This window comes from Hylaeus volcanicus, chromosome 3 (genome assembly GCF_026283585.1).
Source record: "Hylaeus volcanicus isolate JK05 chromosome 3, UHH_iyHylVolc1.0_haploid, whole genome shotgun sequence".
In the NCBI taxonomy this organism is placed as follows: Eukaryota; Metazoa; Arthropoda; class Insecta; order Hymenoptera; family Colletidae; genus Hylaeus; species Hylaeus volcanicus.
Genome location: NC_071978.1, coordinates 3,118,819 through 3,146,314, shown reverse-complemented (window position 1 = coordinate 3,146,314; position 27,496 = coordinate 3,118,819). Strand labels below are relative to the sequence as shown.

Here is a 27,496-nt window from a genome sequence, read left to right as displayed (position 1 = left end):
GTACTTCTTTAATAAATATACCAGTGTTTGAAGAAACTAAAGTACTACACCAATAGTAGCTGAGGATTAATACCCTAACAGCGGCCAGATTACCACCGCGCTTCGTCCGAGATATACACGGCGTTACTTATCATAATTAGCGAATGTTCGAGCCGCAGTAAACAGCGTTGTTTGCTTATACGCAAGAAGCACAGCAGGCAATGACAATGATTGAATCGTATTGCAACGCGTTAAATGGTGTAACACTGCGGCTCTTTGTGCGCTACGATAGACGTCGAAGAGGCCGTTAATTACGCGCAGAGATACGGCGCCGAGGAAGGAAGGAAGGCAATTACGAAACAACCCCGTTAATGCACTAAATCCTATGATTAAACGAGTACGCGATCACTTGCGCCAGCCTAAACGGGCCACGCCGCGTAATAATAATTTCATGGCGTTCGTTCCGCCTCTGAGACGCATTCTGCAAGGCGCTTAACGCGTCTTGGTGCCTTCGATCGCATCTATTCTGTCTTTTCGTTAGGAAAGCGTTGAAACTACATCATTTTTTAAATGAAATTTCTCCAGGGAGCAAGCTTCAAGAACGTTTTAATTCCATCTGAAGACTTTTCTACAAAATATCAAAGTTTCAAAGTGGTTAAGGTTTGTGGATCGAGTTCAAAGGCAAAGGAAACCTCAACGTTCCCACCATATTTTTGTTTCCATTGCGCCTCTGTCAAACGCGAACAGTTCTCACCAGGTCCCGAGCAAAGTATTCGAGAAGCAACCCAATCGAAAGTTGGCTGATTCGACCAGTCGCGTACGTAACGTAATATCACTCAGCCGTATCAGGGATAGGAGTTGGTCAATTTCGTTGCGGGTTGAACCGTCGAGGAAGGAAAGCAATTATGAAATTAATTCGTCCTTTTCTCAGGGCACGTTTTGCCGTGAAACGTACACGCGAGGGCCGAAGCATCGCGTACTATACGTGCATGTCGATCACGCGATATATGGCACGGGTTAATACGTACCTACAAATCCCAATCCCTGGATGGATCTATTCGTTGGAATGGCATAATCTCATAAATGGAAAACAAAGACGAACGCCTTGTACATCACCTCCCATAACCCAAGCCATACCTCTGGGTTAAGCTAAAATGCAAATGAACCCAGTGGTCGCAGCAGTCGACGCTGTTTTGAATAAATAAGTAAGAGGGATGTCCTGCCTCAGAATTTAATTTACAAGCAAGCATCTTGACCAGGAGCTGACGAATGTATCGTTATTTGGGTTAGTGAAAAGGTATGCACAATTGGATGCGCATTTGCGACCAGCTGATGGTCAGCGACACTCCGGGCCGACATCAAAGGAACGTCGGAATGCGAGTTAATTTTGTAGTCAAGGGAGAGAACGAGGGTTAAGAGAGATACAGAGGCAAGAAGGTGGATGCGGGCTGGTGGAACGAGAGAGATAGTCCCAACGGATCCGTCGACGATACCGAAAAAGGGAACCGTCATGCATATTCAAAACGAGGGTTTACATTGGTGCGGTTTGGCCGGTTAGTTCTCGCTCGCCTGACAGAAAAAGGAAAATAAAACGGTGGTATCTGAGCGACTTGTCTCACTCGTTACTCTCCCTTTCAAAGCCTGTTTCTCCCACGGTAGTGTTTCCTTTCCATCGTCGAAGAGCTGCAACCTGCACCAGAGCCGGGCGTGCCGAGCGACGTTGAAATTGTTCAACGACAGGGATCAAACGTGTTTTCGTACCATCGACACGTTTGGGTTTGGAATTGATCCATTTGTTTTAAATTATCCTGGAGAATGTTGTCCGACGATTTTATACCGAGAGGGACGCGCTAATATTCTACAGATACCTTCCAACTAGTTACCTGTTTCATTACTGACCACCCACAGAGTGAATTTTATATATGTAGAAAAGAAATTACTCGAGTGCACGATGATTTAAACAGATCTCCGGAAATAATAATTAATCACAATAAACGAGATCCGAAAACAATACGATACGGACACAAATCACACTTATCCACGTATTATTTTCATTATACGTCCGCATTATCATATTTAATAGCAATTTACTGAACAATGCTTTAGAATTTCGAACGCTTCCTAAATTATTCCATCGTTCAGCTCAATATTGGAGCATTTTGTACTTGGTTTCATTTCGTCCAATTAGTTTCTAATTCTCTCAATGATCTCTCTGTTGTCATTCAGCTTCCACACTGTCAGACAAACGGTAATGCTTATGAGAAAGCGAAGTTACAAATTTGCCTCGCATTATGAAACCTCCTCGAGCTTGGTGTACCCAAGCAGATGCCATTATTGGTGATTTACCATTTCCACGAAGTCTTGTTGTGACCTTAGATCGGAGGAAGTGGAGTCGTTTGGCCGTATCTATAAGGAAAGATGGATTACGCTGCGGGAGCGTACAAGCTCGGACAACTTGCTTACTTGGACGATAAATAAAAACCATCATTGAGCCGTTCAGTCGTCCAAACCCCATTGGGATCGGGAATGCCACACCTGAGCGCACACCCGCAAAAGAAAAAGCTTTCCAAGCGGCACTGGTTTATTTCCCAGGAACCCGACCTGCCTCTTGTAACTAATAATGGCAGTGCCACGTGGGACTTTCGCATGATTGAACCGTTTTTCACGAAAAGAACTGTTCTTTTCGTTTTCCGTATGAAACCCTGATCGTTACAGAGAAATACTGAAATTATAAGAGAATGTTCCGTTTTGAAATTAAGATCGAGTTTCAGGCCACTTTTCAATAGGAAATTGCCTCTTGGTAATTAATTACAGTGCTATCAGATTATCAGAGGCTCACACAGCGTCATCGTGATTGTATTTGACGTCTTAGAATTGCTATTATCAATTTTAAACACCAATTAATGGTGATTCCTGAATAAATGAATTTCAAGTTGTTGAATGCGCGCGTTTATATGGCGTGAATAGGTATCGCCATCTCGCGGTGAGAGGGGCGAATTAAAATCCCGACCTCTGTACAGTTTGTCCCAAGTTTGTCCTCGATTAGTTCTTTTTTAACCGGTAGATGGCGCCATTTGTCACAGGCAAAAAATTTATTTATAGCAAGGGTCTAAAAACGGTTTCCTATTAGTGTTTTAGCGTTATAAACCTTCTGTAAGTTTTTAAGTAACACAAATTGAATAGAAAATAAATTGTCGATAACCATTTGTAGTGGCGCCATCTGGTGGGAGCGCGGTCAAGTTTGTCTAGAAATAGTTCTCCTTTTCAAACACTAGATGGCGCCATCTAACAATACAAATACCGACAATGAATTTTTCTATATATTAGAGGTATAAAAACATTTTCCTAGGTGTATCTTAACGTTCCCAAGCTTCTATTGTGCTTACAAGTACATTTATTGCACGTAATCAAATAAATAAAGTAATAAAAAGAATTGTAGGTAACCGTTCATTTCGTAGCGCCATCTAGCGTTTAAAAGTCGGTACTATTTTACTACAAACTTGGGCGTCTTCCCACCGGATGGCGCCACCCATTATAGGTTATCGAAAATTTATTGTTTATTTAATTTATGTTGTTTAAAAACTTTCAGACGGTTTATAACCTCAAAATACAAATAGAAAACCGTTTTCAGACCTTTACTATAAACAAATTTATTTTCTTTACCAAATGCCGCCATCTAACAGTTGCAAAAGAACTATTCGAGGATAAACTTGGACATTTTCCCGCTGGAGCGCTGCGGACGTCGGGATTTTAGTTCGGCTTTCTCACCACGAGATGGCGATATCTATACATGCCCTATAAACGCGCGAATTCAAAAACTTAAATTTATTTATTTAGAAATCGAATAAAAACAATACCCATGGCACAATGTATGTTAACTGAAACTATTCTTTCGGTCAAACCTGTCGGAGAGCTTCAAATTATGAGGATAAAAGTGTTTCGTACGTTACAAAAGCATTAGAGTTATACGAAATACATCGTGTCAAAAGGAATTTGAATATACATTTTCCAATATGTTTTCAGGGCGTTTAGAAATTTATTCTGAATCTTAGGTACTCTCTAAAACTTAGTATGGTACTTCTAGAGCACCTCTGGTTTGTTGGACAGGAAACAAGTGTCCCAATTAATCATCCTCGCGACTGGATGCAATCCCGTCTCACGTTAAATTTGACCACCTGCCAGGAAACAAACATTATGCATCATGCACGACACTGACATTGTTTGGCATCGAAATATTCTTGGCTCGTCAAATTTTCCAACTGAAATTCTCAGTTTACCACGCATCGACTCGATCAAGTATCTTCGATGGAGCAGTTTAGATATTCTTTCGCAGCTAGTGTTGTGAGAGACGAACATTAGATCATCGTGGATTAGTTGGACGATTTATGATTGCCACCGATTGACGGCAACGAGACACGCACATAACCGGTTTACCAATGACCTAACGGTTACGCAAGATTCTGAACTTTGCTATTTGCCATGCTATTTAAAAAATACTCTCCCCCTTTACGCTTTACACGTGGAATCATGTACACCATGGTACCGATGCTAGTTATCTTAAGCTTCTCAAAGTCAAGTGGTTCTTCGTCTCATCAAATTCGTTGCACAGTCTGCAAAATTTTGTATATTTATTTCTTGCGCTACAGTAATAGCGGAAGTGAAATCTCATTGGAAGAACGCCTCGGTTTTTTTTATCCGTCGCTCGTTTGTAGTGGACGCGAGCGTATCACGGAGGCAAGAACATGTCAATATTCGTTTACGGTCAGTGGATAATATTTTTCATGAGTATTATATGATCGACGGATTATAGTGATCCGCTTTTATGCGATAATGATTATCATTATCGTTCCATTTATGGAAAAGTACCTCCATCGTTACGAACGTTTATACATTTGGTTCCTTGTTTCCGACGAGGGCCAGCGCCCATAATTTTTCTACCGTTTCCCCACTCGTTTTCGCCCTGAATATTTCACTTGAGAGATATATTAGTCATCGAGTCCGAGGAAAAGATCCTCTCCACAAAAAGCGGGCAACGTGATTTGACATTTAAATAACATTCAGCGCCGCGATGAGAGTCTGAACGCTTCCGTGTCTGGGTACTTATGGGACCAAGCTACTGCGAAGCTGGGAACCTAAATTATACCACTTGAATGGAAGCTCGTTTTGGACACAGTATATTTAGATTCTTCGACTGGCGAGTAATTAGATATCGGGACATTTCAGCAGCTTGCACACACTTATTCAACGTTTCAACAGCTCGAAGGATTTGCTACCACGAGACATAACATTTCTTTGAAGGTTCACACGTTCTCGTGCAACGTGATTTATTCGAAGTTTCTGTCATAAGGTAGCATAATACCTTTCAGGACAACGATACTTGTAATAATAACGCGCAATAAAACGAATCTACATACATGAGAAAAGAATGAGAATGTTGTCCTATCGAGTAAGAATTCTTTTACAATATAATAATTCAGGAAGGTACTCAAAGCGATCAGGGTTAAGAAAGGTGAAAAGGTGTTCTTAAAAATACCTCGGTTAGCCGTAAACTCGAAAAATGTTCTACGATACCCCTGCATCCGTTTCTGTAGAGAATGGAAGTCTGAATCAGCCGATATAAATATCCTTCTTCGCGAATAGAGCGACGACAGCTATCTCTGCTCGCAGACAGGTGATATGTAAATAAACATGCCACTCTGATCTGCCGCGCTATCAAAAATAAAACGGGAACGTGATTATATTAGGGAGAGGAATCGAAAGGTCAACTGTTTCTTCGTTAGATTTTTTATTCTTTCCCGCTGTACAACCGTAGGAAACAATGTTACTCTTTAAATTTTCGAAGATATGATACCGCGCACGAGAAGTGCGAGTCGATCGTTGGTAGTTTTTGGCCTGGACAAAACATTTTCGTGGCCCAGAGGATTTTGGCCTATAGGTTCTAACTTTTCCCTAAGTAATAAATGTTCGCACGCCGAGGGACGATATGAAAGGGGGAAGCCAGGCAGGTTTTGTCTAGCAGAGATCTCGATTGCCGACCAAGTAGACTGAAAACGGAGCGGCAATCCGCGATGCGAACCGCGGCACATGCGCGCAGGGGAAAAGGACGGTATCGAGCCAGGCTGGTGGCTTGCCCGTCAACAGACGGTGCCGCACCGTCAGTTTCTTCCGCCGCGCCTGAAAGGCGTTCAGTGTCGCACCGAGGAAACGCGCGCTCCTCGCAGAACCGTACGTTCGCTTTTTTTTTTTCTTTATTTTCACCCCCACACGAGGCTGAAACGTGTGCGCGCGTGCACAGTAGCGTGCAACCCAGGTGCCTGAGGAACCGTGGAAGAATGTGATCACGACTTCCGCTCGACCGTCGCCGTCGTTCAGCCGGTAATTTCGCACACGGTAAGGCAAAGACACCTTTGCGCAAATCACGCTTCCTCCGCGCTCGCACACGCGTGTGCGTGCGACGTGCAAACGTGCACGCGTGCACCAGACGTGGTTCGCCACCGTCCATGGTCACTGGACGTCACGAGCACGCGTTCCCTGTCTCGTCTGGAACCTTGACGATCGCTAACCGTGCAAACGATCGTACGACGTTCGACTAATTCCCCTAGACCCGCGATGGAAGCTTCTATCGTCGAAGCTGGTCGTCGAATTGCGTCGAACGCGGAGTAGCGAAACGTTCTCGGCTTGGAAACGGACGGGTGTTTACAATTTAGATGAAGGCGCGATTCAATTAAAACGTCGGTTTCGTCGTATACCGTACTCGCAACTGCGATCAGAGAAACGTTTATCACCGCGAGTGATTCCCGGCCGCTGCGTGAAGCCGCGAAGACGACTTCGCGCGAGTGTTTGGCAAGCGAGACGGGAAGACATTATTTTTCGCGGTTCTCAGAACTGTACTGACGCGTTGGTTCGGACTCTGTATCGCACGAGTTGTTGTTTATGCTATCGCAGAGAAATTAGTTTCTGACTATACATTCGGAATTTGATCAACGTTTACGCGACGAATGGATTAACTTAAAGGGCTATCGGATGAGGAATTACGTAGATGGTAAGTGGACGGTTGTCCAAGTTTCGGTGGTACGAACTTCTGCTAGCCAAGTTTTATTTAACGAATATCGGTTAAAAAGTTGTTTATTCCTCCAAACTTCTATATCTAGATTCAGATTTTGCTCATCTCCTTATCCAGTTATTACGTTCGGAGAAAATTGGAGCTGCTTACGAGTTTCAAACTCAACGAATAAGGAAAAGTAGTCTTGGTTATTTTTCCTCGTAGTTAAAGTTCCCTCGGTTTAATATCCTCCAGCAAATGGCTATAATAAAGGAAAATTAGATGTCTCCATGAGAGAACGCGCGAATCCCGTAACATTGCCTCGGTGCACTTTACTCGGTATGGTCTTTATTGGATTCCTGCTCGTGCACATTATGCAGAAGAGAATTAGCTATAAAAATATTTTAAACGTTTCCCATACCGTTTGGATTATCCTCGATAAATTAAAATTCATTCTTCGAAACGAGGAATCATTTGAAACATCTTCAAATCAATGCAAATTCTATCTTTTATCGAGTTCGCAACTCGTTGTCGAATCCTCGTCGTCGCAACTCATTAAGATTATAAACCGTGCCACGCGGAAGGATATTTTTTTAAACTGTGCCATGGACTTAAAAAGGTTAAGAACCACTGGTTTACGCGATGGAGGCTTCTTTCAGCGAGGCGAGCGTTAACATCAAGCGCTGTACACGCGCACACATTCCGCCGGCTGACAGTCGTCTCACGATACGCACTCGTTTCCCGTGGATCTTCTTCTTTTGCTTCTTCGTTCCTCTTTCTGGTTGTCTTTGGTGCTCATGCGTGCTACCATTGTGTTCTCCGTGTTCCACCCACACGCCCGCGTTTGTCATTCGTACGGTCCCGGCAGCTCAGGGCAAAATGTGATCCATTAATAAATAATCAGGCGCCATTAGCTCTGGCGTATTGTGAGTCACTCATAATCGCGGATTGCAAATGAATGGGAATAAAATTGACGACAATAGGCGCGAAAAAATCGCGCAAAAACATGTTATGACTACTGACGCTTGCGTTCCGTTGGGAGCCTTCTTCGGAGCTCTAGTTTGTTATGAGAATAATTATAGGAGGAAGAAACAGTTAGATGATTGTTTTTGTAGCAATAGAAATAAACTGCGTTAAACTAAGTTACAACTCTCAACTCTGTAGAGGGCCTTAAGCATTCACACCTATCGCAGCTAATTTCATTTTGGTAATTTGTAAACCGAATGGACCGTTAGATGCAGCCAGAAAAGTAGCGAAACAAGAATTTGCTCGACGACGGAGAAGCCTGCCCTACCTTTAATTATACACGCTAGCACGAGTAGCGTTAAACGTAGTTAAACGTTTCGACCTTTAAGATTCGATAGCTTCCGGCGCCAAATGGTTGGATGATATAAGAACGAGGCGGATAACTTTCTTTCCAAACTTTTCCATGATTCCTGTCCATTCCGCCCTACTGTTCCATGGAGTAGCAGGGCCTCCGATTCGGTGATCATCGATGGATCGTGCGATCAGCGAACGCCAAAGACACAGGGGGATAAGAAAGTGGGAGGTGAAGCGATGGTGATCCACACGACCCTGACTGGGAACCTCCCGAGGGATTTTCGAGGTCAAGGGGATCTGTAGCGTGGCCGGGTAACAGCGGGATAAACACGTCCCTTCGTAGAACAGATTCGACGCGAAACGTCGCGTCCATTGCTAGCTATTGGCTCTCGCAGTCGATCCCTCCGACCACCTTTGCACGTCGACGATATTAACGTGTCATCGTGCATCAACCACTTTATCTCCTGTTCACTCGCTTCCCTGTCCCCCTTTCCATGACTTCTGACCTTCTTGTCGGAGGGGACCACGGCTCTAACGAGTGTAGAAACAAGGCGCCTCGGGTGTTACTCTCGTTAGTCCCGTGGCGACGCGCTTCTCCATTCTTCGCCTAAGCTCGCGGCCACTCGGCCACGGACTTTGCGCCATCTTAACAGGTGCTTTTGCTCGCGTCAAAATACAGCACAGACTTTCCACGAAAAAACGTTATTTATTCCGCATCTTACCGTTTCGCGTACTTTGCACGTTCCGCGGTTTCGTTTGCCAAGCAAGGAGAATCTTTTGTTCCAACGACGTCTTCGACGCTCGTTATTATACACCTTCATTATGCACGCTTAGAGATACATAGCAATACGCAGAATGTGCAACAGCAAAAGTATAGTCTACGAGGCGGTGGCTCTTTAACCAGAGAGAAACAGAAAATGCAGAATAAAATGAACGCGAATTTTGCCCATCCTTGGTTTTGCGTCGTTCGTTGGAGAGACTCTAATGAAATTCGAGCGACTGGAGGATATCGTTATGCGTCGATGACGCGCAGATACTAGTTCGATCGGTTGACAGCTAATGCTTTCGAGGAAGTTTTCGAGAACGTTTGTCGCGGCGTATTTTTCAGCGTATAGACGACAAAAACACGTTCATTTAAGCCATTCGATTAAAAATATATTAAGCGTGATTAGGAGTAATCGTATTAATGGTGACGCATGCAACTGACACGTGGTTTAATGCGTTTTTTATCGATTGACTTAAAGTGATACTTCGAAGAGTACGATCACTCTCAGACAGTACGCTAAGAGTTTTTCTCCTCGTTAAGAAGTACCATGGGAAGTTTACGTAACTCTGAACTGTAAGTTAAATGCTAAGATAATAACTTACAGAAGTTTCCAAGAACAAGTTGACGATCTATGTATGTGAAACTTGCATAGCACGTTGACAGAGGCGAGTCGTTTCGATCGCGTGCCCGAAGGAACAATAACAGGAAAAGTACACGCGATACGTGATTGCGATCAATCGAGTGCCTAACTGTTGCGTTTCGCTTATTTAGGGACTTCGAAAATCGCGCAGAAGCATACAGACGTCGCTATACATCGATTTCCTGTCTATAGAAATGTTTAATTCATGTTCATTAATCAACAGAGACATATGTCAAATAGGAAATATGATAAATGGCATACATTTTTCTCGTATCGTTTGAATCTACATATTTGAAGATTAATTGCTTCATGTTCACACAAAGCAAGATCAGTTTACTAACTAACATTTTAATCGATGTTGAACCATGACATCTATTAATCTTGTTGTGACGTTACCGTGTTATATCATTGAGGAATCTAATTGTGTTTATTTATAATTGCGATGAGTTGAAAATAAAACCACCGTTAGGTGTAATGGTGAAATTAAACCTAAGAGAAATTCGTAGCAGAAATTTCTTCTCTTTGGAGGTAGACCTTCCAAACGGTGTAGAAACCGTCGACTTGAAGTGATCGTCGAGCGTATTAAGCGATCGAGCGGTCAATGTCGCGGCGACTTGACTCGTCCTTCAATGCCTGCGCCGGAAGTTATGTAATTATCGATCCGTGAGCGGTAATTGAACCACGGTCACTCGTCGATTAATCTGCCGCTCGAAGAAACTCTCGCTGGCTGGTTACACGGCCTGTGTGGCCTGGGGATAAGCAACGCCCCGCTATTCATCGACTGTGCAAATATTTTTTCACGGCGCTACGCTTATAATGTGTATCAAAGTGTAAATGTTTGCACTGTATTTACGAGCGTGTGTGCGCAAAGTCTAATGGCTACTTCGCAGGCGATGCTGGCCATATTTTAAAAAAAACCCGTCCCCGGAAAAGGAACGCGAGCTGTGCTACCCTAAAGAGGTAAACGCATAAAAATGCACCGTCAACGTTTGCCATCGTCTACGCGCGCTTCCCCTTGCTTTTATCGGCGACTTCATTTTCCACTCGTGCTCTATCGACCTTCTATTGAGCAGCAATTTTCATTCACACTCGGGCGAAACCACGATTACGTAATACCGCACGAACCCGTTTCCACTTTACTGTAACGAAAGAAAATATTGTAACCGAGACAAATTTCGACATCCCTTTTCACGAGAGTACACGTTTCAAGATCTCCAGATTGGACATGCTCGCGTCTAATTGACCGAAACTTTTAAACATGTTAACCAGGTTGCTTTGGTAGCCCTTCGAGAGAACTTTTCTGAAGCTAATGAGTTTTAAAGCTGTGCCTGATATATATATAAGCCTGACTTTAGTTTTCTGCGAGTTGTGAACTTTTACTTTGCCCCGAAGGCTCACGAATAGTTTGAATGTCCAGAAAAACCCGAACAACTTGCTTTAAATTAAAAGATTTGCATGGTACGTAAATCAAACTTACAGGCTGCAGAATTTCCGTTGCTTGTTCAATCGTACAATGGCGACTATCGTAGTGTTTACAGTTCCAGTTTGTCTGACTTGGAAATTCCACTTTATCAATTCCATATTCCGCTATTCCGATGCATTCAAGCCCGCGTTTAATTAATCAATATTTGTCATAAAAACATACATAATTCTCCTCGCATTGGTTATACAAACACAATCCTTCATTCGGTCTGTCACGGGCTGTGCTTATCTACTTCGACTAGCGTTTGTGCACGAACTCGTAATGCACACAAGTTGGATGCTTCGCGGTGAAACGAGGTTGCGAGCACGGTGAATTGCTCACTTAAGGCTTTCACGCGGCTAGTGCAATTGACACACGGATATTATAATGTCACGACGGCATTCGCGCCATCCGCGGCAATATCGGCCTTCCGAAAGGTCGAACTCTCTGTGTCCCTCCTCAGGAAAGACGATGTTCGATAACTCTAATTAGATCCGTCGCTCCATTTAAAAGCGAAGAGTTTTTACCGCGATCGCGGTTGCCCTGGGATAATTGAATTCGTGAATTCCATTAGAGATTCTCGAAAATCAATACACTCCGTCCACTTAGGCGCGATTCGTGTTTCCCGAAGAGCACGAATATCTATCTGGAACGTCTCAATTAGCCCTTTTGATATCGAGTCGAGTTCCATTCGTTCACCGGAATCGATGAAAGTCGACGACTGAATTTTGTCGAATGTACAAACAGTCCGCTACTTCAGCCATTTTGTGACAAGTGGTACTTGGAGGAATTTTTCAGAATAAACTGCTCGATTGTATCAAGGATACTTACGTACGCTGCACGTTTCCTCTGCCTACTTTATCGAGTATAAGTTTGGTTATTCGCAGAAGAAGAACGAAAACAGAAACCTTGATGAGAGAAGAGTAAAAAGATTTGGTTTTTATCGTTAACGTGTATCGTGGAACGCGGTATTATATGCGAACATGTTTTCTACCATCTGGTACAGTTTCAAGACGGAAGCTTTATTAATTTTTTGAAATAACGCTTTTGTAAGTTTGGAAAAATGTGGTTTCGAGAAAAACGAGCTTAAAGTTTTCGATCGTTACTTTTTCCTGCAACACGCCATCTCCTTCAGGGTTTAAAAACTTTGAGAATTCGACGAATTTCTTGTATATTTATTACAAATTCTCTGCGATAATAATACCGACTATTTTAAGAAAGAAATTTTTTAGTTCGCGTTCGCTATCTTAAAATTGCTGAAATACGCAGTAAAAACGTGAGCAGCTTAGCAAAAATTTACGTTTCCGCTAAAAATATGACATGGTTAATCGTATTTGCATTTGAAAACATGTTTTCAAGTTCATTTTTAATTGTCGTTAATCGCGTTTCCTCTACTTACAATTGCATAACATGGCTAATCTGCCAGAAATACATCGAATTTGTGCGCATACGCATTATCTGAGCTGCATACGTTGACTAATCTCTCGGAGATGTATTGAAATTACTCGCTTCGCTCGAAACGTAAATTCCTCTTTTACAACGACATGTCGGATGCGTGTGTTACATCATACATGGTAAAACAAAACTTCAAGAGCAAACAACAACGATCAACCTGTTTCAGGTGAAATTTCAAATCTACGCTCTATGAATTTTTATTTCAACCCCAGTAAAATATTCGGAAAAAATTTGTACTCGATTGTTACGAATACACTGATAGAAGACAAAAAAAAATTGAAGTTAGTATTACGGAATTGAACACGCGTACAGCAAAACTGTGTCCCCCTTCTCCCTATTTGGAATTTCAGGTTCCACTGGTTGTTAACTTGTTACTGCCGACATTCTCTTCTGCCAGAACTGGTCAGACCGCTTAAGGAAATTGCAACAGAGGAGTTTTAACGAGAAGTCAGTGGCCGTGTGCATCACGCGGATTATCAACAACAGCACGCGGTATTACGGCATCCTGCGTTCTTCCGCTTTCACGATCGAAATACTTGTTACTCGCCCGCTCATCAAGCAGGTCCCAGAGTTCGCGCTTGCGCCCGCGACACGATGTCAGCTTCTTGTGAAAATTGTCGAGTGTCGAGACGCAGGAAATGTTTTCATCGTGGCAGGGAAGAGGCACCAGTATGGACCGCGCACTCCCCCGCATTATTTTCGTAACACTCCTCTGTTTACGCACCGTCTCTGTATATAGACGCTACGCGCTAGCAGGTTATACAGAGGTGTGTGGTTGCGTGGTTGTGTGTACTTAACCACAGAGAATACAAGTCGAATCGACTAACGATACCGCTATTTCAAGCCCACCGATCACCGAGCTCTGGAATCAGTGTTTGGCGAAATTGAAATATGGTAACGATTAGCGATTACTCCTCCTTTTATTGCATTCCTGGAAACTACAAACAAAACGTGCATGAAATTTAAAAATTGGGCAGTTTACGACAGGACGATATTCCAGTTATTGAAACGGCGAGAGTTAAAAAAAATATAAATTGTGTTCAGCTTCCATGCTGCTGGTTGCTACAAAAATTCAAAGTATAAACCTTTCGTATACGTATGAAACGTTTGTATGAAACATTTGACATCTCAACCGTGGTAGGCCGAGGTAAATTAGTGGGATTGGCGATCAGTCGAAACGCTCGAAATCCTAGTTGTCAGGGAGCAGCATTCAATCTCGAGTCCTCGAGGCTCGTATCAGGATTAGCATCGACGAATAATACGAGAATATCGAAGGTATTGACGGCCACCGATTTAATACGATCAATACCGTTCCCAATGGAAGTGACAGGGAGTTTTATTCCCCCATCGTTTCCGTGCACCGTCAGCTGACGTTTTCTTCAAGGAACCCACGTTAGCATCGACCTTCCTGTCGTGGATTTATGGGTGGATACAGCGCTTTTATTCTGATTGGAGCCAGACCAGTAGACGCTCCGAAAAATCGGAAACTCGAGGAATCCTAAAATATCTACGTGTCTGGGAGTTCTTTCGTTGCGTCTCCGCTTGACCTTATTCCCCCGGTTTCCTCCCTTTGCTTTCCTTTCTTTATCCTGTACGTTTCGTAGCCATTGTTCCTTGTTCTCCGAAACGATTGCACGGAATACGAGAAACGTTAAAAAATATCGCCAGCACCCGATGGCTCGACGCTCCCATTCGTTTCCAAGCGAGAACAAAGCAGACGAGAACAATACGCAAAGTCGCGGTTGTTCTTCGAACGTTCAAAGAGACGCAAAAACGGTTTAGCTTATCTAACGTTCGAATGCAGAGATGGCCAATACTTGATTGGAATAATAGATAACGAATAATAACCTCGTGCGGCAGGTTTGTTCGCGAGCCAACAGTTATTCAAATAAGGTTTTGTACGAGTGCAGTTTTTTGAGATTTGCTTAACTTATTATCGAGCAGCTGTTTAAAAAGAGAACGTTACGTTATTTTCAAGCTATTCAAATTTTCGTCCAAACAATATCTAGGTGAGAATTGTGCCCATGTTCGACGCACGGTAGACGTCACTCGTTCGCTTTTGAAAAAACTCCGCTTCCTCCTGCGTCAGACGTGATAATTCTCGATAAACTCGCGGGATATCCGTGCACGATAGCTGCATCGCTAGGTATCCAACCTTTCTCGCTCGCGTACGATATGTATAATCTAGTTACCGAATAGCATCCAATCCTACACGAACGATAACTGTTTAATTAAATCCTTTATCAATGCTCGATAAAACTTGCAACGCGGACTTCCGTGTATCCAACAAACGTTGCAGCAAAAAGTGAGCAACGAGACTACCATTAATAAACGATCGTTTCGTAATCGTTAAAAACAATCGAGATTATATATTTCCTTTTTTACTCGTTTATCATCGATAAGGAAATTAAGTGACAACATTCGCATGTTGTCTTCAGAAGTATATCGATCAACGCAACAATTCTTGTACTATTCATGAAAAAAATCCTAAACGTGACCCGTCTTGGTCCTCCAGAAACGTGTAAATGCAACGGGAGAATATCGTCGAAATTAAAAACAGAATCGAGTGACATCAGCCAGCGAAATGTCGAGAAACGCCTGGCGGGTATTCGGTAAATTGAAAATCGGATGAAATGCGCGAATATCTGCCGACCGGAAGCGAGGCAACGGTTGCGGAAAAACGATGTTTGACAGCCGCGTGAAATATCCACCGAAGATTGGTCATAAAATCCAGTGAATCCAATTTGTGTACCGTTTGCTATACATAGCCTCGAAGACCTTGACTCTTGCCGAGATGTAAGAAACCGCATTATAAACTTTATTCGATCTTTCCTGCCGCAGGTGCAGCGGGGACCTAAAATGTGCAAGCCAGCCAGGAAGAAACACTCTTAACGTCGTAAGTGGCCTTCACTGTTCTTCGTTTTACTTTGCTCCCTCTACCGTAAAGCCAGCATCGTTCCTACCCACGATTTCCCCTGCTTTAAAAGAAGTCGAAATTATACATCAATTTTCACCTTCCTTGGTTGCCGAATGCTACGACCAGCAGACTCGAAGGCAGGTGAACCTTCGACTCTGAATTATTTTACCAGTTATCTAGTTTGCAAGTTAATATATATTCAATATTATATTTTCATATTATCCTCTTCGCTCGTTCGTGTGCCTCCTCACTCCGTTCTTCTTCTACTTGGAATAGTTCTCGTTTTGTGAACATCATGCTAACAGTTCAATTTCACAGTAATAAACCACCATTCCTATCGTCCAACCGATCAAGTAATTCTCAACTAAATTCGCGTGACTTAATCTACGTTCAAGAGGATCCGAAACTTTCAATTACTTTCGAAGAAAAATTCAACGATCCTCCGAGGAAACCTATTTTGAAGATTCGCCGAGTAAGCTTCCCCTGGATTTGCATGAAGGTGAACCGAACCAGAGGCTAAAACCTATATTATTCTACATAACAATGCTTGCACTCGCTGATTATACCGCATTTTTAATTTAATTCCTCAACTCGCGAGCATGTATAATAATGTGAACTAAGCCCACATTTCCCTTATCTCCCACGAACTGAATGACAGAAATAACTCTGTTTAATAATCAAACAGGTGTCAAACTTAATGTAATCGATCGATACGGTATCGACGCGATGATTACGCCGAGACTGAAATCTTTCAAAGACATTTTCTGAAATGGGTCGATGCAAGAGTATCAATTTCAAGCATAAATGTGTCGATGATATCGAAAAACACGTGTCAATCGAGTAGCCGAGCGTAACGATAAACAGTTTTCCTCGTCTCTAATCGACCGGACAACGAGCCATGGCACTTCCGGTGTCGTGAAATGCATAAAAGCAGCGCGCTATTTCCATGCTGAGAACTTGAGGATTTATTTCTCGGTGCAGGGGGAGGGGTCGTTCTAGCGTCGTTCTATTTCCACCTAGGCGTCTCTGTCTATGGTTCGTCCTACTTTGTAGCCAGGGAATAAAGGTCAATCGGTGCAACGATGCCAGCAAATCCTTTGCGCTTCGATACAGTATCGACCCGTCGAAAGAACCAAAAGCGTGTCGCGATCGCGATACCGATGCCGTGGCTGCAAAAGCGCCGGTTTCGAGTGACCTTTAGCGTCGCTCCGACGGCTCTGGGAATTTAAATCCAATTGTTATCGTTGCACGCCGTAACGACGGTCAATCTGGGTTTCGCTCGACCGAGGAGGAAAGAAAGCGCGAGTTCGAGATCAATCGACCACGAGAGGTCGATCCGAGGCTGCTGCGACCTGGCTGCCGAGGAATAACTTAATAAGGACTCCGTCTAGTATCGAGGTTAAAGGAAATTGATTTTTCCAGGACCTGAATGAAACTGTTAACTTTTGTTTTTATTTTTGCCTCTGTTCAGGCTTGTGTAAACTCTTTTTCTCTACGGAATCAGTCTTCCGATTTTTGTATTACCTTCCTCCATAAGTATTTTCCGTAGAAATATTGAAAAAACTAGAACTGCCGCGATAGATGTATATTTCCAGCGATCGGTTTCGCTGATAGTTTCATACCGATGTCAAAGGGAACAGGAATATTCCAGTACTTTTTCTATAGAGGAGAACATTTGAAATAGGGGAGCTGGAATAACATCCTAAGGCATGTACACAGCTGGAATTTATCGCGCACGCTTTGTACACAATAGTAGATGGCAGACATTTTTCCCTTTGAGCGTATCTCGCTCGGATTTAACACTGTAGGGCAAAGGTGCATCGTATTCTTCGCTAGTGAGCGTTTCCTAGAGGCATTACGCTGTTAAATGGTCAAACGACGAACGTGCTTTTGAATATTAAGTAACACCGTCCCTATACCATTTGCGCGATAGAATCGTAAGAGAGGCAGCATGCGATGCAACGAAGTCTTTCAACGATGACATTACCGTTTGGGATGCAGCCTGTCCGACGTGACAGCAAATTGGGTTAAGGAACGCTGTTAACTCGGTCCCCGAAGAGACCATCCGGCGATCGAGGTTGAGAAAATAGTGTTAAAGTCCTCGTGAACCGTGCCATCGACGCCAACAATAACAAAATTGATTGATGCTCACCTAGATTTCGTCTGACAGCTCGGTGAATGAACGAAAATTTATCGTTCGATCAGCGAACGTGAATTTCTTCGCGAGGAAGCCTTCCGCCTTTAGAAAGTCAATCAACGCGGACCGTTTCGCGAATAGGGTAGAGATCGAACCTCTTCGTTTAACGAGATCAACGCCTAATTGGATTCTAATGCCGGTGAAAGACGTTGTAAGCATCTATGCGGCTCATTCTGCCGGAGGTTAATACTCAATTCATGTTAAGAAAATACTATTAAGAGGGCATTGCCATTATGAACGTTACAGAATCGCTTCAAGAGGTATCATCGCAAAGTTACACCCAAAATGTGCTTCCACCTTCTTGTGAGCATACGTTTTATTTGAATAGAGCTTAGTACACTTTAATAATTTGTTTGTTTCATCTGTTTCCTGTTTGTGGAACGGCGCCAATTATACAGAGAGTGAAAATATTTTCGCCTAGACGCCAAACGCATCGCAGAATGGCTAAAATATTCCCGCAAATATAGAAAATATTTGTATAAAGTATACATCAAAAACTCCTTCTCACAGGCAATCCCCATCATTACCACTCGATTTATGTTAGGTATGCGCTATTAAAGGACAGTCTGCGAGTGTGTTAATCGAATTCGGTTAACGCATCAGCGCTCGTCCTAAATAAACAAAAGACATCAAACGGTAACCGCGCGACGATCGTTTGGTATTCTCCGCAGGTCTTGCCAACTTTCGTAATATCGCAGAACGACGCTGGAATCGGTAATGAGGCGGTGCGATAAGAACGCAAGAATCCAACTATTTTCAACGAAACAGCCGCAATTAATAATTTACACGAATCTCGCTCGGAACTTTTAAATGGCCAACCGTGGCACTGGATCCGGCTTTAACTGCCGCGTGAAAATTTATGAGCCGACTAACTTGGTCCCCGTAAACTAATTTTCATCCTGTACGCGTAACCGAGTACAGAGATTTCACGGCAAGCGTTGTTTTGTATCGTCTGCCGCGGTAAACCGTGTCACGGCCGCGACGTTTGGAAATTTTTTCAAGCTATCATTCGTCTTGCTCGCGCGCGCGAGTAAATATTTACTAGACTCTATCCAGTAGAAAAGTTTGACCGAGTACTAGTGCGTTTGATGGCCGTTGAAATGAATTATTGTTGGAATAAATTTTGTAAGAGAAGTCTTCGAACTGCCGTCAGGAATCGGACGAAACCCGACGCGTGTGCGTGCTGATCGACACGGACAAATCGGCGCCAGGAAGATGACGAAAAGATTCGAGTTCAATTGGCAGATCGAGGTACCGCCAGCGCTCCGTCAGGGATGCATGTTCGATCGCTGGGGAGAAGAGAAGGATAATACGGACCTCGAGCTGAACTGCATGTTCAAGGTTGACGAATATGCCTTCTTCATCTACTGGCAGAGCGAGGGAAAGGTGAGTGCGCGTTTCCTAAGGTCCTGGCTCTCTTTTATCTACCTAAAGGAAAGCGATCTTGTCGTAAAGATTATGGTTGTAAAGGCAGAGTTGAACAAGATGTTAAATTACGTAGTAGTAGAGGTAGACGGGAACATAATTTACAACCAGTAGCAAAAGTAACTCGTAGCACCTAAACATAACGCGTATTGCAAAGTATTACAAGATTGATTGCACTTGGATTAAATAGGCAGTGCGTGGGATGCAGTTTGCTGATTTAACCAATCGTTATTCTTGCTCCGGAAATAGGAAATAGAAGACTAATTAACAATCATAATTACTGCTTCTGGTTGCTATAATTGATCACAAGTCAATATATTTTATTCCCAATGAATAAAATGAAGCCGTGCGACCTAGTATTCAAACTTTTAACGATATGGTTTAAGCGAATATATTTTGTAAAGAAAGGTTTCGCAACTCCACGATGTTTGTAACTTTGTGTACAGGAGGGAGACGTGATAGAGCTGTGTCAAGTGAGCGACATACGCGCCGGTGGATTGCCGAAGGTAAGGGAACCCTTGTTCTCCAGCAGTGTGGACGGAAGGTCTACTTTCGTTTAAAATATTCAACGGAGAACTTAACCGTTTGACGGAGACGCTTCGACGATACTCGAGCGGAGCTCAACGCTGTGCCGACGGAAGTTTTTTGGCATTTGTTCGAAACGTTAACAAGTTCACTCGCGCGTTTGTGCCTGGATGCATTCATTTTCAAGCGTTTCAACGTTTCCAAACCTTTTAAAAATGTTATACATCGACGCCTGTGTTCAATTAACGGTGTACCATTTCCGTAGCGTTCCAATTAAATCCTCCAGCGATTGAATCATTTTAAAAACTATTCCTTCATTAAGAAATGTCAAGAGTAAATAATTACACCTTGGTAACTGAGCGAAAATTTGGTCCAATAGTTTGTTCATTTTGACGTTTCGGTCACAGTTGTTGACTTTCCTCAGAAATGAGAATTCTCGTCGATATTAGTTTACTTTCCTGACTATATACGTTCAATTGACCTATACGATTAAAAATTCACAACTTACTAAGGACAGATACGTGTACACGTGTACATAAAAATAACTGCTCGAACGAAGTCATTTCTTATTCATTTATGTTTCTTGCTAGGAAGCGTGTAGTCGCTTCTACGAAGTTATTTATTATTCAATTAAATTCCTCGGTAAGAACGAATTTGATATCATATTCCAAACTTATGCAATTATTAGTCATTTATTCTCGACTTTTCTTAGCTTTGAAAACATCGTGCAAGCGATGAATTGATCATACCTCGATGTTGCACAGGACCCGAAGCTGTACGACAAGCTCTTGACAAAGCACGGGGAGCAATTGGAGGAGAAAAGTTTGACGATCTGCTCCGGTGTGGATTACACTAACATCAATTACCAACATGTCGTCTGTCCAGATCCAGCGACGGCTAAGGTAAATTGGATCGATAAAGCTCTCTAATCCTCGCTGTTTTATTATTCTTCTGGCGAATTAGTAAATGAAAGCTCCGAGTAACGAGATGCTTTTTAAGGGACTATTCTGGTTATCTTATTGGTTCTTCGAGGAGAGCTCTGCGAATGGAGAATTCATCGTTGAAACAATATTAAAAGAACCTCGCTCTTTCACCATGCTTCACGATACAATGCGAGAAGTTGAATACTCATAAAATACAATAATTCGAAAGTCGCTTTTTCATACCGTCTTGACCACGATACTTCGTTAAATCCAATACTGTTTCCCCCAACGTCGGCGCAATTAGAGCAGCTGTGGATCAGGCGTAGAAATATTTTCCAATTCACCGGATAAGTAATTATTAAGGTAATCAATAAGCCCACGTGTTTGCTGTGTCCTGTGACAGGTATGGCTGGATGGCGTACGATCGATTACGCACAACGTGAAAGCCAACAACGTTTGCCCGCTTACGTGCTTGAAGAAACAGTGAGTTTACTAATGCAATTACACGCGCACGCCCACGCTACCGTAATGTTTACGTCGCGAAATAATTAGCTTGAAATGTCGTTCGACGAAATGCGTATCGCTTGAAACAGAAACGTCACGCTTCTCTAACGTAACGTTTCATCACGGATACTCTTAGTAGCCTTTTGTAACTACGGTTTTTATTTAAACTCTATGCAGCATAAGAACGCTTGACATTTTTGCATCTAACGGCAAAACTGAGCGGATTACGGATCTCGTTACTTCAATCGAGACGATCGTTAATCGAAGCGTGGCTTTTAGCGTACCAGTAAACTTTTACGCAAAATTATCAGCAAAATTATCAGCAAAATTATCAGCGTACCAGTAAACTTTTATAGCGTGTCGATACTGGTACGTGTGCTATTCGTTTGCTACCCCAGTTTTGGAAACTGTGTCGTTAGATTAAAAAGATCAAGAACCACTGCCCTAGCATGACGAAGTTTGCGAAGCTTGAGAAAGCAAACAAGATCGCTAAACTTTTTCGGCTCGTACCAAGTATCGTGACGTGACTTAGCGCGTTCCTCGAGCAGACAAACGTTTCGCCGCGCAAGTGGGAAAGTTATCCGGGAGCATGTTTTTTACTGAAAAGTACGCAAACTTTTTTTGCATTCCAGTTGGATGAGGCTCAGAATGCTGGTCGATCCGAATGGAAAAGTTCCGGTGAAAGTGGTTGCGAGAACTTTCGCGTCCGGGAAAACGGAAAAGCTCGTCTATCAGTGCCTCGCCGATTTAGGCCTCCCTAGCGGAAAGGTTCGAAGAAAGAATTTTGCCCGTATCTGATAAAAATGACCCCGTTTCGAAACCGAAAATTTGATTAAAATTTGTAGAACGACGTCATCGAGCCAGACGATTTCACCTTCGACGCCTTCTACGCGCTCTACCACAAAATCTGCCCGAGAAACGACATTGAAGAATTGTTTCAATCTATGTGAGTGCAGGAAGACGTAACTCTCATACGGCAGGTCTACGGTAGAAATTGATTTTCGTCGATAAACCCGGATGCTTTATATCGTTTGTTTACTTTCGGTTATACCAGCACCCAGGGTAAAGCCGACACGATCAATCTGGAGCAATTGGTTACGTTTCTGAACGAAAAGCAACGCGATCCCACTTTGAACGAGATTCTCTACCCTCTGTACGACGAAAAGAGAGCAATGGAGATCATCAAAGATTACGAGCAGAACGAGACGGCGCGAAATCAAAGTAAGACTTTCGTTTGCTACGTTTCCGAACGATTTTCTCGAGCTTCGGAAAGAACGATCAGCGAGTAGAAAGTATTCGAAGAAATTGACTTCGTACGATCGCGGATGTCGGCAATAAAATATCACCGGTGGATATAAATAAAATTTCACTGTGATAGTTCTCTAGCGCAACGGTTTCAATCTTTGTTCTTGCATTCTCTTCTATAAATATCCAAAGAAATTTTTTTACGGTTAGAATTATTTTTACTCACCGATTGAAATCTCCTGGCTCTGCGGTTCTCCCCATTGAACATTTACTAACGATCGCCTGAGTGTTCGACCTAGTTTGTACCTGCTAAACGGCATCCTTTCAGAAGCAATCACGTCCTTTCAGAAACGATGACGAAGGATGGTTTCATAAGGTACCTGATCTCGGACGAAAACGCGCCGGTGTTCCTGGACAGGCTGGACGTTTACATGGACATGGACCAACCGCTGGCTCATTACTATATTAACTCGAGCCACAACACGTACCTGAGCGGTCGTCAATTTGGCGGCAAGAGCAGCGTCGAAATGTACAGACAGGTGTTGCTCGCTGGTTGCAGGTGAGGTCAATGAAATGCTAATTCAACAGGCGTTTCGTTCAACTTGCGATTCGCGGTGTCGTTTTAGTCAAAGATAATGCGATGGTGCCGTTAATAATACTTTCTAATCAAAGATGCGTCGAACTGGACTGCTGGGACGGCAAAGGAGAGGACGAGGAGCCTATAATCACGCACGGCAAGGCCATGTGCACCGACATCCTCTTCAAGGATGTGATATACGCGGTAAGAGACACCGCGTTCGTCACATCCGAGTACCCAGTCATCCTCAGCTTCGAGAACCATTGCGGCAAAAAACAACAGTACAAGTTGGCAAAGTATTGCGACGAGATTCTGGGTGATCTGCTGCTGAAAGAACCCCTCAAAGATTACCCCGTAAGTACTCCAGTTTCACTTGTCAGTTGCCTGAATGATTGCGCACGGTATGGAACAGAGTGTTCCACGTTAATGTTTTGGCGAGTCTGCGTAAACAGTGCCCGATAACAGACAATGCCTCTACGTCAATCGGAATCTAGATTTTCATCGATAAACAAGGCCAGAAGCACTCCCGGTCTATTGTTATCGATGCTTATCTTTATTGAGCACTCGATGCAATGTATATTCGCCGAGTGCCCGCGATTAGATTATCCGCGTCCGTTCTGAAAACGTGGCTGATAGTTCTTACGGGCGTAAGGACAGATATCGATTGGATAAAAATAAGCATTAACGAATACCGACGATGTGTCCTGATAAAACAGCTGGAACCCGGGACGCCTCTACCACCACCCAGCGCGCTCAAGCGCAAAATCCTGATCAAAAACAAACGTTTGAAGCCAGAGGTGGAGAAACACGAGCTGGAACTGTTCAGACAAGGTCAGTTCGTCATCGAGGACGAAGTCAAAGAGGACGCCAGCGCGTTGCCAACTGTGGCGGCGGTCGTTGAACAGCAATCGGTAAAGGTAACCCCACAGCATGGACTCCCTGATATCCACTTCCATCGCCCTTGTTCGTGGAACGGTTTACCCCAGTCAGACGCGTCGTTTTCAGGAAGAAGCGTCGACAGTCGAATCCGTCGCTTCGTCGACGACAGGTAACCCACCGCAAGCTGTTGCCAGCGCTGGCTTGGGCGACAGTTTGGAGTTGGCAGTGGTTCAACCGTACACAGGAAGCACAACGAATGTGCATCCGTTGCTGTCATCCATGGTTAACTACGCTCAACCTATCAAGTTCGTGGGCTTCGACATCGCCGAACGTAAGACAACGAATAAATCTTTTTGTTCGGAATAAATAGAGAGACAATGTATATATTTGGATGTTCGTACAGAGAAAAACATTCATCACAACATGTCTTCCTTCGCGGAGAACACCGGGCTGAACTACCTGAAGACGCAAGCCATCGAGTTCGTCAATTACAACAAGCGACAAATGAGCAGAATTTACCCGAAAGGCACTCGGGCGGACTCATCGAATTACATGCCACAGGTAATTCTCGTGACCTATAAATGTTGATTTGTTGACGCTCCATTGATCGAACATCGGAAATAGGTCTTCTGGAACGCTGGCTGCCAAATGGTGTCCCTCAATTTCCAAACCGCGGATCTACCTATGCAACTGAACCAAGGGAAGTTCGAGTACAACGGCTCGTCGGGATACCTTCTGAAACCGGACTTCATGAGACGAGCAGACAGGAGCTTCGACCCTTTCGCGGAGAGTCCCGTAGATGGTGTGATCGCCACGCAGTGCAGTGTTCAGGTGAGTTGAAGATCTTTCTTTGGAAAGTATTTTCAATATTTATAGAAATATTTATGAAATTACTCCAGGTAATAGCGGGTCAATTCTTATCCGACAAGAAAGTCGGGACGTACGTGGAGGTGGAGATGTACGGTCTACCCACGGACACGATTCGCAAAGAATTCCGCACGAGAGTAGTACCAGCAAACGGCCTGAATCCTGTTTACAATGAAGAACCCTTCCTGTTTCGTAAAGTCGTCCTCCCCGATCTGGCGGCTCTGCGGTTTGCAGTCTACGACGAGTCTAACGGCAAGCTTTTGGGCCAGAGGATCGTCCCTTTGGATGGTTTGCAGTCAGGCTATCGACATATATCCTTGCGAACAGAAGCCAATTTCCCCATGTCTCTGCCTATGCTGTTCTGCAACATTGAAATCAAGATCTACGTGCCGGATGGCTACGAAGGTTAGTCTCGAATCCGTTCGAATCTCATAACGACACATTTAGGATCATTTTATTTAAAACTGAATTTTCAGGACTTATGGACGCACTCACTGCACCACGGGCCTACAAAAAACCGGAGGGAATGTCGCAGAATAAAATGCGCGGCCTCGGAATAGAAGAAAGCGACAACAGGGGTAACGACTCCGCGCCTCCTCATCATCGCGAGCCACCTAAACCCAGAGGTAAAGTTTTGGAAAGTAACAGTTGACTCGAACCGCAATTAAGTCTCCCCTGATCTTTGCTTTTTGTTCGTTCAGAGGAGATGAAGTTCGATCCCATAACGGCGGAAGTGTTGCGTCAAGAGAAGGGTTATCAGAAAGTGTTGAGGAAACAGCAGAAGGACTTGGAGTCATTGAAGAAGAGACAGCAGAAAGAGAAACTTACCGTCCAGAAGCAACACTGCGTTGCGATAGAGAAGATTATCAAAGGGAAAAAGTACGTAACAGTTCGCTTGCTTCGCTTTCGTGGCATCGTAATCATGCCTTCGATAAAGAGGCGAGCGTCTGTTTCTTGTTTCGACAGCAAAGCGGAGCTTTCGAGGGACCCAACCGTCCGTCGAGCAGTCTCCGAGCAGACCGTACAGTGGTCCCGGCTGGCCGACAGACAACGTCGCGAGGAACGCGATTTGGTTCGTTCACACCTGGAGGAACGACGGAACACCTTGTGCAAACTGTGCATGACCGCTCAGGTGTCTCAGCTGAAGCAGCTCGCGGCGCGACACGAGCGCGAGATCAAGGAAATGAACGCGAGACAGGCGAGACTCTCGGTGGAGAGCATGAGGGAGGTGATGAACGACAAAACCCTGAAGACTCGGGGTATCAAGGAGGGCAGGCTCAGGGAAAAGCAACAAAACAATACGAAGAAGTTCATGGAGGAGCGGAAGATCGCGCAGATCATCCAGAACAGGGAAAAGGAGAAGCTGAAGGTCATTCACGAGAAGCAACTGGACGAACTGCAAAAGGACATGAACGCGGTACGAAGAGATCTCATCTTGCGATAATTCTATATATAGATTCTTGTATACCTAGATGATCGTTAGCATCTGTGTCGCTTTACATCTTAAGACTGGTTTATGAAAAATTCTTAAATAATTTCAGCTCTCATGTTTTTTCAGCTACGGTTCCAAATTATCATGAAATTATATTGTTAACGGTGCGATATTATTCCAGATCATGGACATGTACAAAAACGAGGAAATGGAGTACGAACTGGGCCCTAAAACCGAATTCTACGTGTGATGGCCATCGCATTCGTACCTCTGCAGCCGAGACGGTTCTAGAGAAACTGAGGTGCTGCGTTCAGAGAATCCGCTATAAACGTTAATTACAATTGGAATTGGGATCAAGCCTCGTTAGCCGTAGTTCTTCGATCTGCCGACGTAATCACGGGCAGCGCGATCACGTCAGCGTCGCGAGAACCGGTAGCAACAAACAAACTCCGCGTTTATCGTAACTCTAGTTCATTCTCCTGGATATTTTTTTATAAAAGATGCATCTTGTAACTCTCCATACTCTCCGTCGCCGCACGAGCAAGTACCTAGACTAAGTAAGGGAGTCAATAAAAACTAAAGTGATCTAGTCAAGTTCTTATATTAACGATAAGTATATATATTTATTATACGTACAGTAGGTCTGGTTCAAGTGTACGCGCACGATTGCGTCTCCCACGATCGAAGAGACGAATCAATCCGACTCGCGAAAATTGAGAAATATTTGTCTGCCTTTGGTGATTCGAGTAACGATCGCGTGTACACCCTTGAACCGCGCGTACCGTGTACACGAGAAGCGGAGTCGTCGATTTCAATATTTTTCGATTGTTAACGCTATTATCGAATTCTATCGCGTGGATGAACGAGCGAGCGACTGTGCGAGCACGTGTGTTTCATTGCCTAACGCCAACAAGGATTTGCTGTCACCGTGACGATTTCTTTGCTATAATTGTACGTACTCCGAACAACGCTTGTTACGGTTGGAGGCAGTCGACAGGTCACGCCCGAGCATTAACCGTGGTGTGTTGTCACCGACCGTGATTAGAGTATTAGAGCCCCGCGATTTTCAGTCACGATCGAGCAGGTACTCGTTTCGGGAATCCTTTTTTCCCCCCTCGGAAGAGTACCCTCGCACGAATGGTCCAAAGTCGTAACGTCGCGAGCCAAAATAGCAATGTACATAAAACTGAACTAAAGGAGAGCCTAGCATAATAATTACCACGTCGTTGTTTTCATTCTAATAATGTTATTTACACAAATGATTATATTAACCTATATTATATATATATATATATTGGATATAAAGGAGTAAGGAGAAATAAAGAGATTGCTAGCCCAATT

At 43.7% G+C, this 27,496-nt stretch overlaps 1 protein-coding gene across 4 annotated transcripts; it reads left to right on the top strand.

The window, feature by feature from the left end:
• The first annotated feature begins 5,868 nt into the window (after window positions 1-5,868).
• On the top strand, window positions 5,869-27,496 carry LOC128873419 (1-phosphatidylinositol 4,5-bisphosphate phosphodiesterase-like). Of its 4 annotated transcripts, XM_054117000.1 has the most exons (20): window positions 5,877-6,369; window positions 15,506-15,560; window positions 18,932-19,164; window positions 19,650-19,709; window positions 20,493-20,630; window positions 21,055-21,134; window positions 21,788-21,923; window positions 22,001-22,101; window positions 22,210-22,376; window positions 22,749-22,959; window positions 23,073-23,331; window positions 23,694-23,894; window positions 23,983-24,187; window positions 24,260-24,417; window positions 24,481-24,687; window positions 24,756-25,128; window positions 25,200-25,349; window positions 25,425-25,602; window positions 25,690-26,140; window positions 26,337-27,496. In XM_054117000.1, exons 3-20 carry the CDS (start codon window positions 18,994-18,996, stop codon window positions 26,403-26,405), a joined length of 3,315 nt encoding a protein of 1,104 aa, XP_053972975.1. In that variant the 5' UTR covers window positions 5,877-6,369; window positions 15,506-15,560; window positions 18,932-18,993; the 3' UTR covers window positions 26,406-27,496. The 4 variants fall into 4 exon arrangements, with proteins under 4 accessions (XP_053972974.1, XP_053972972.1, XP_053972973.1 ...); XM_054116999.1 differs by having other exon boundaries at window positions 5,869-6,369; window positions 23,694-23,888; window positions 25,425-26,140; XM_054116997.1 differs by having other exon boundaries at window positions 5,871-6,369; window positions 25,425-26,140.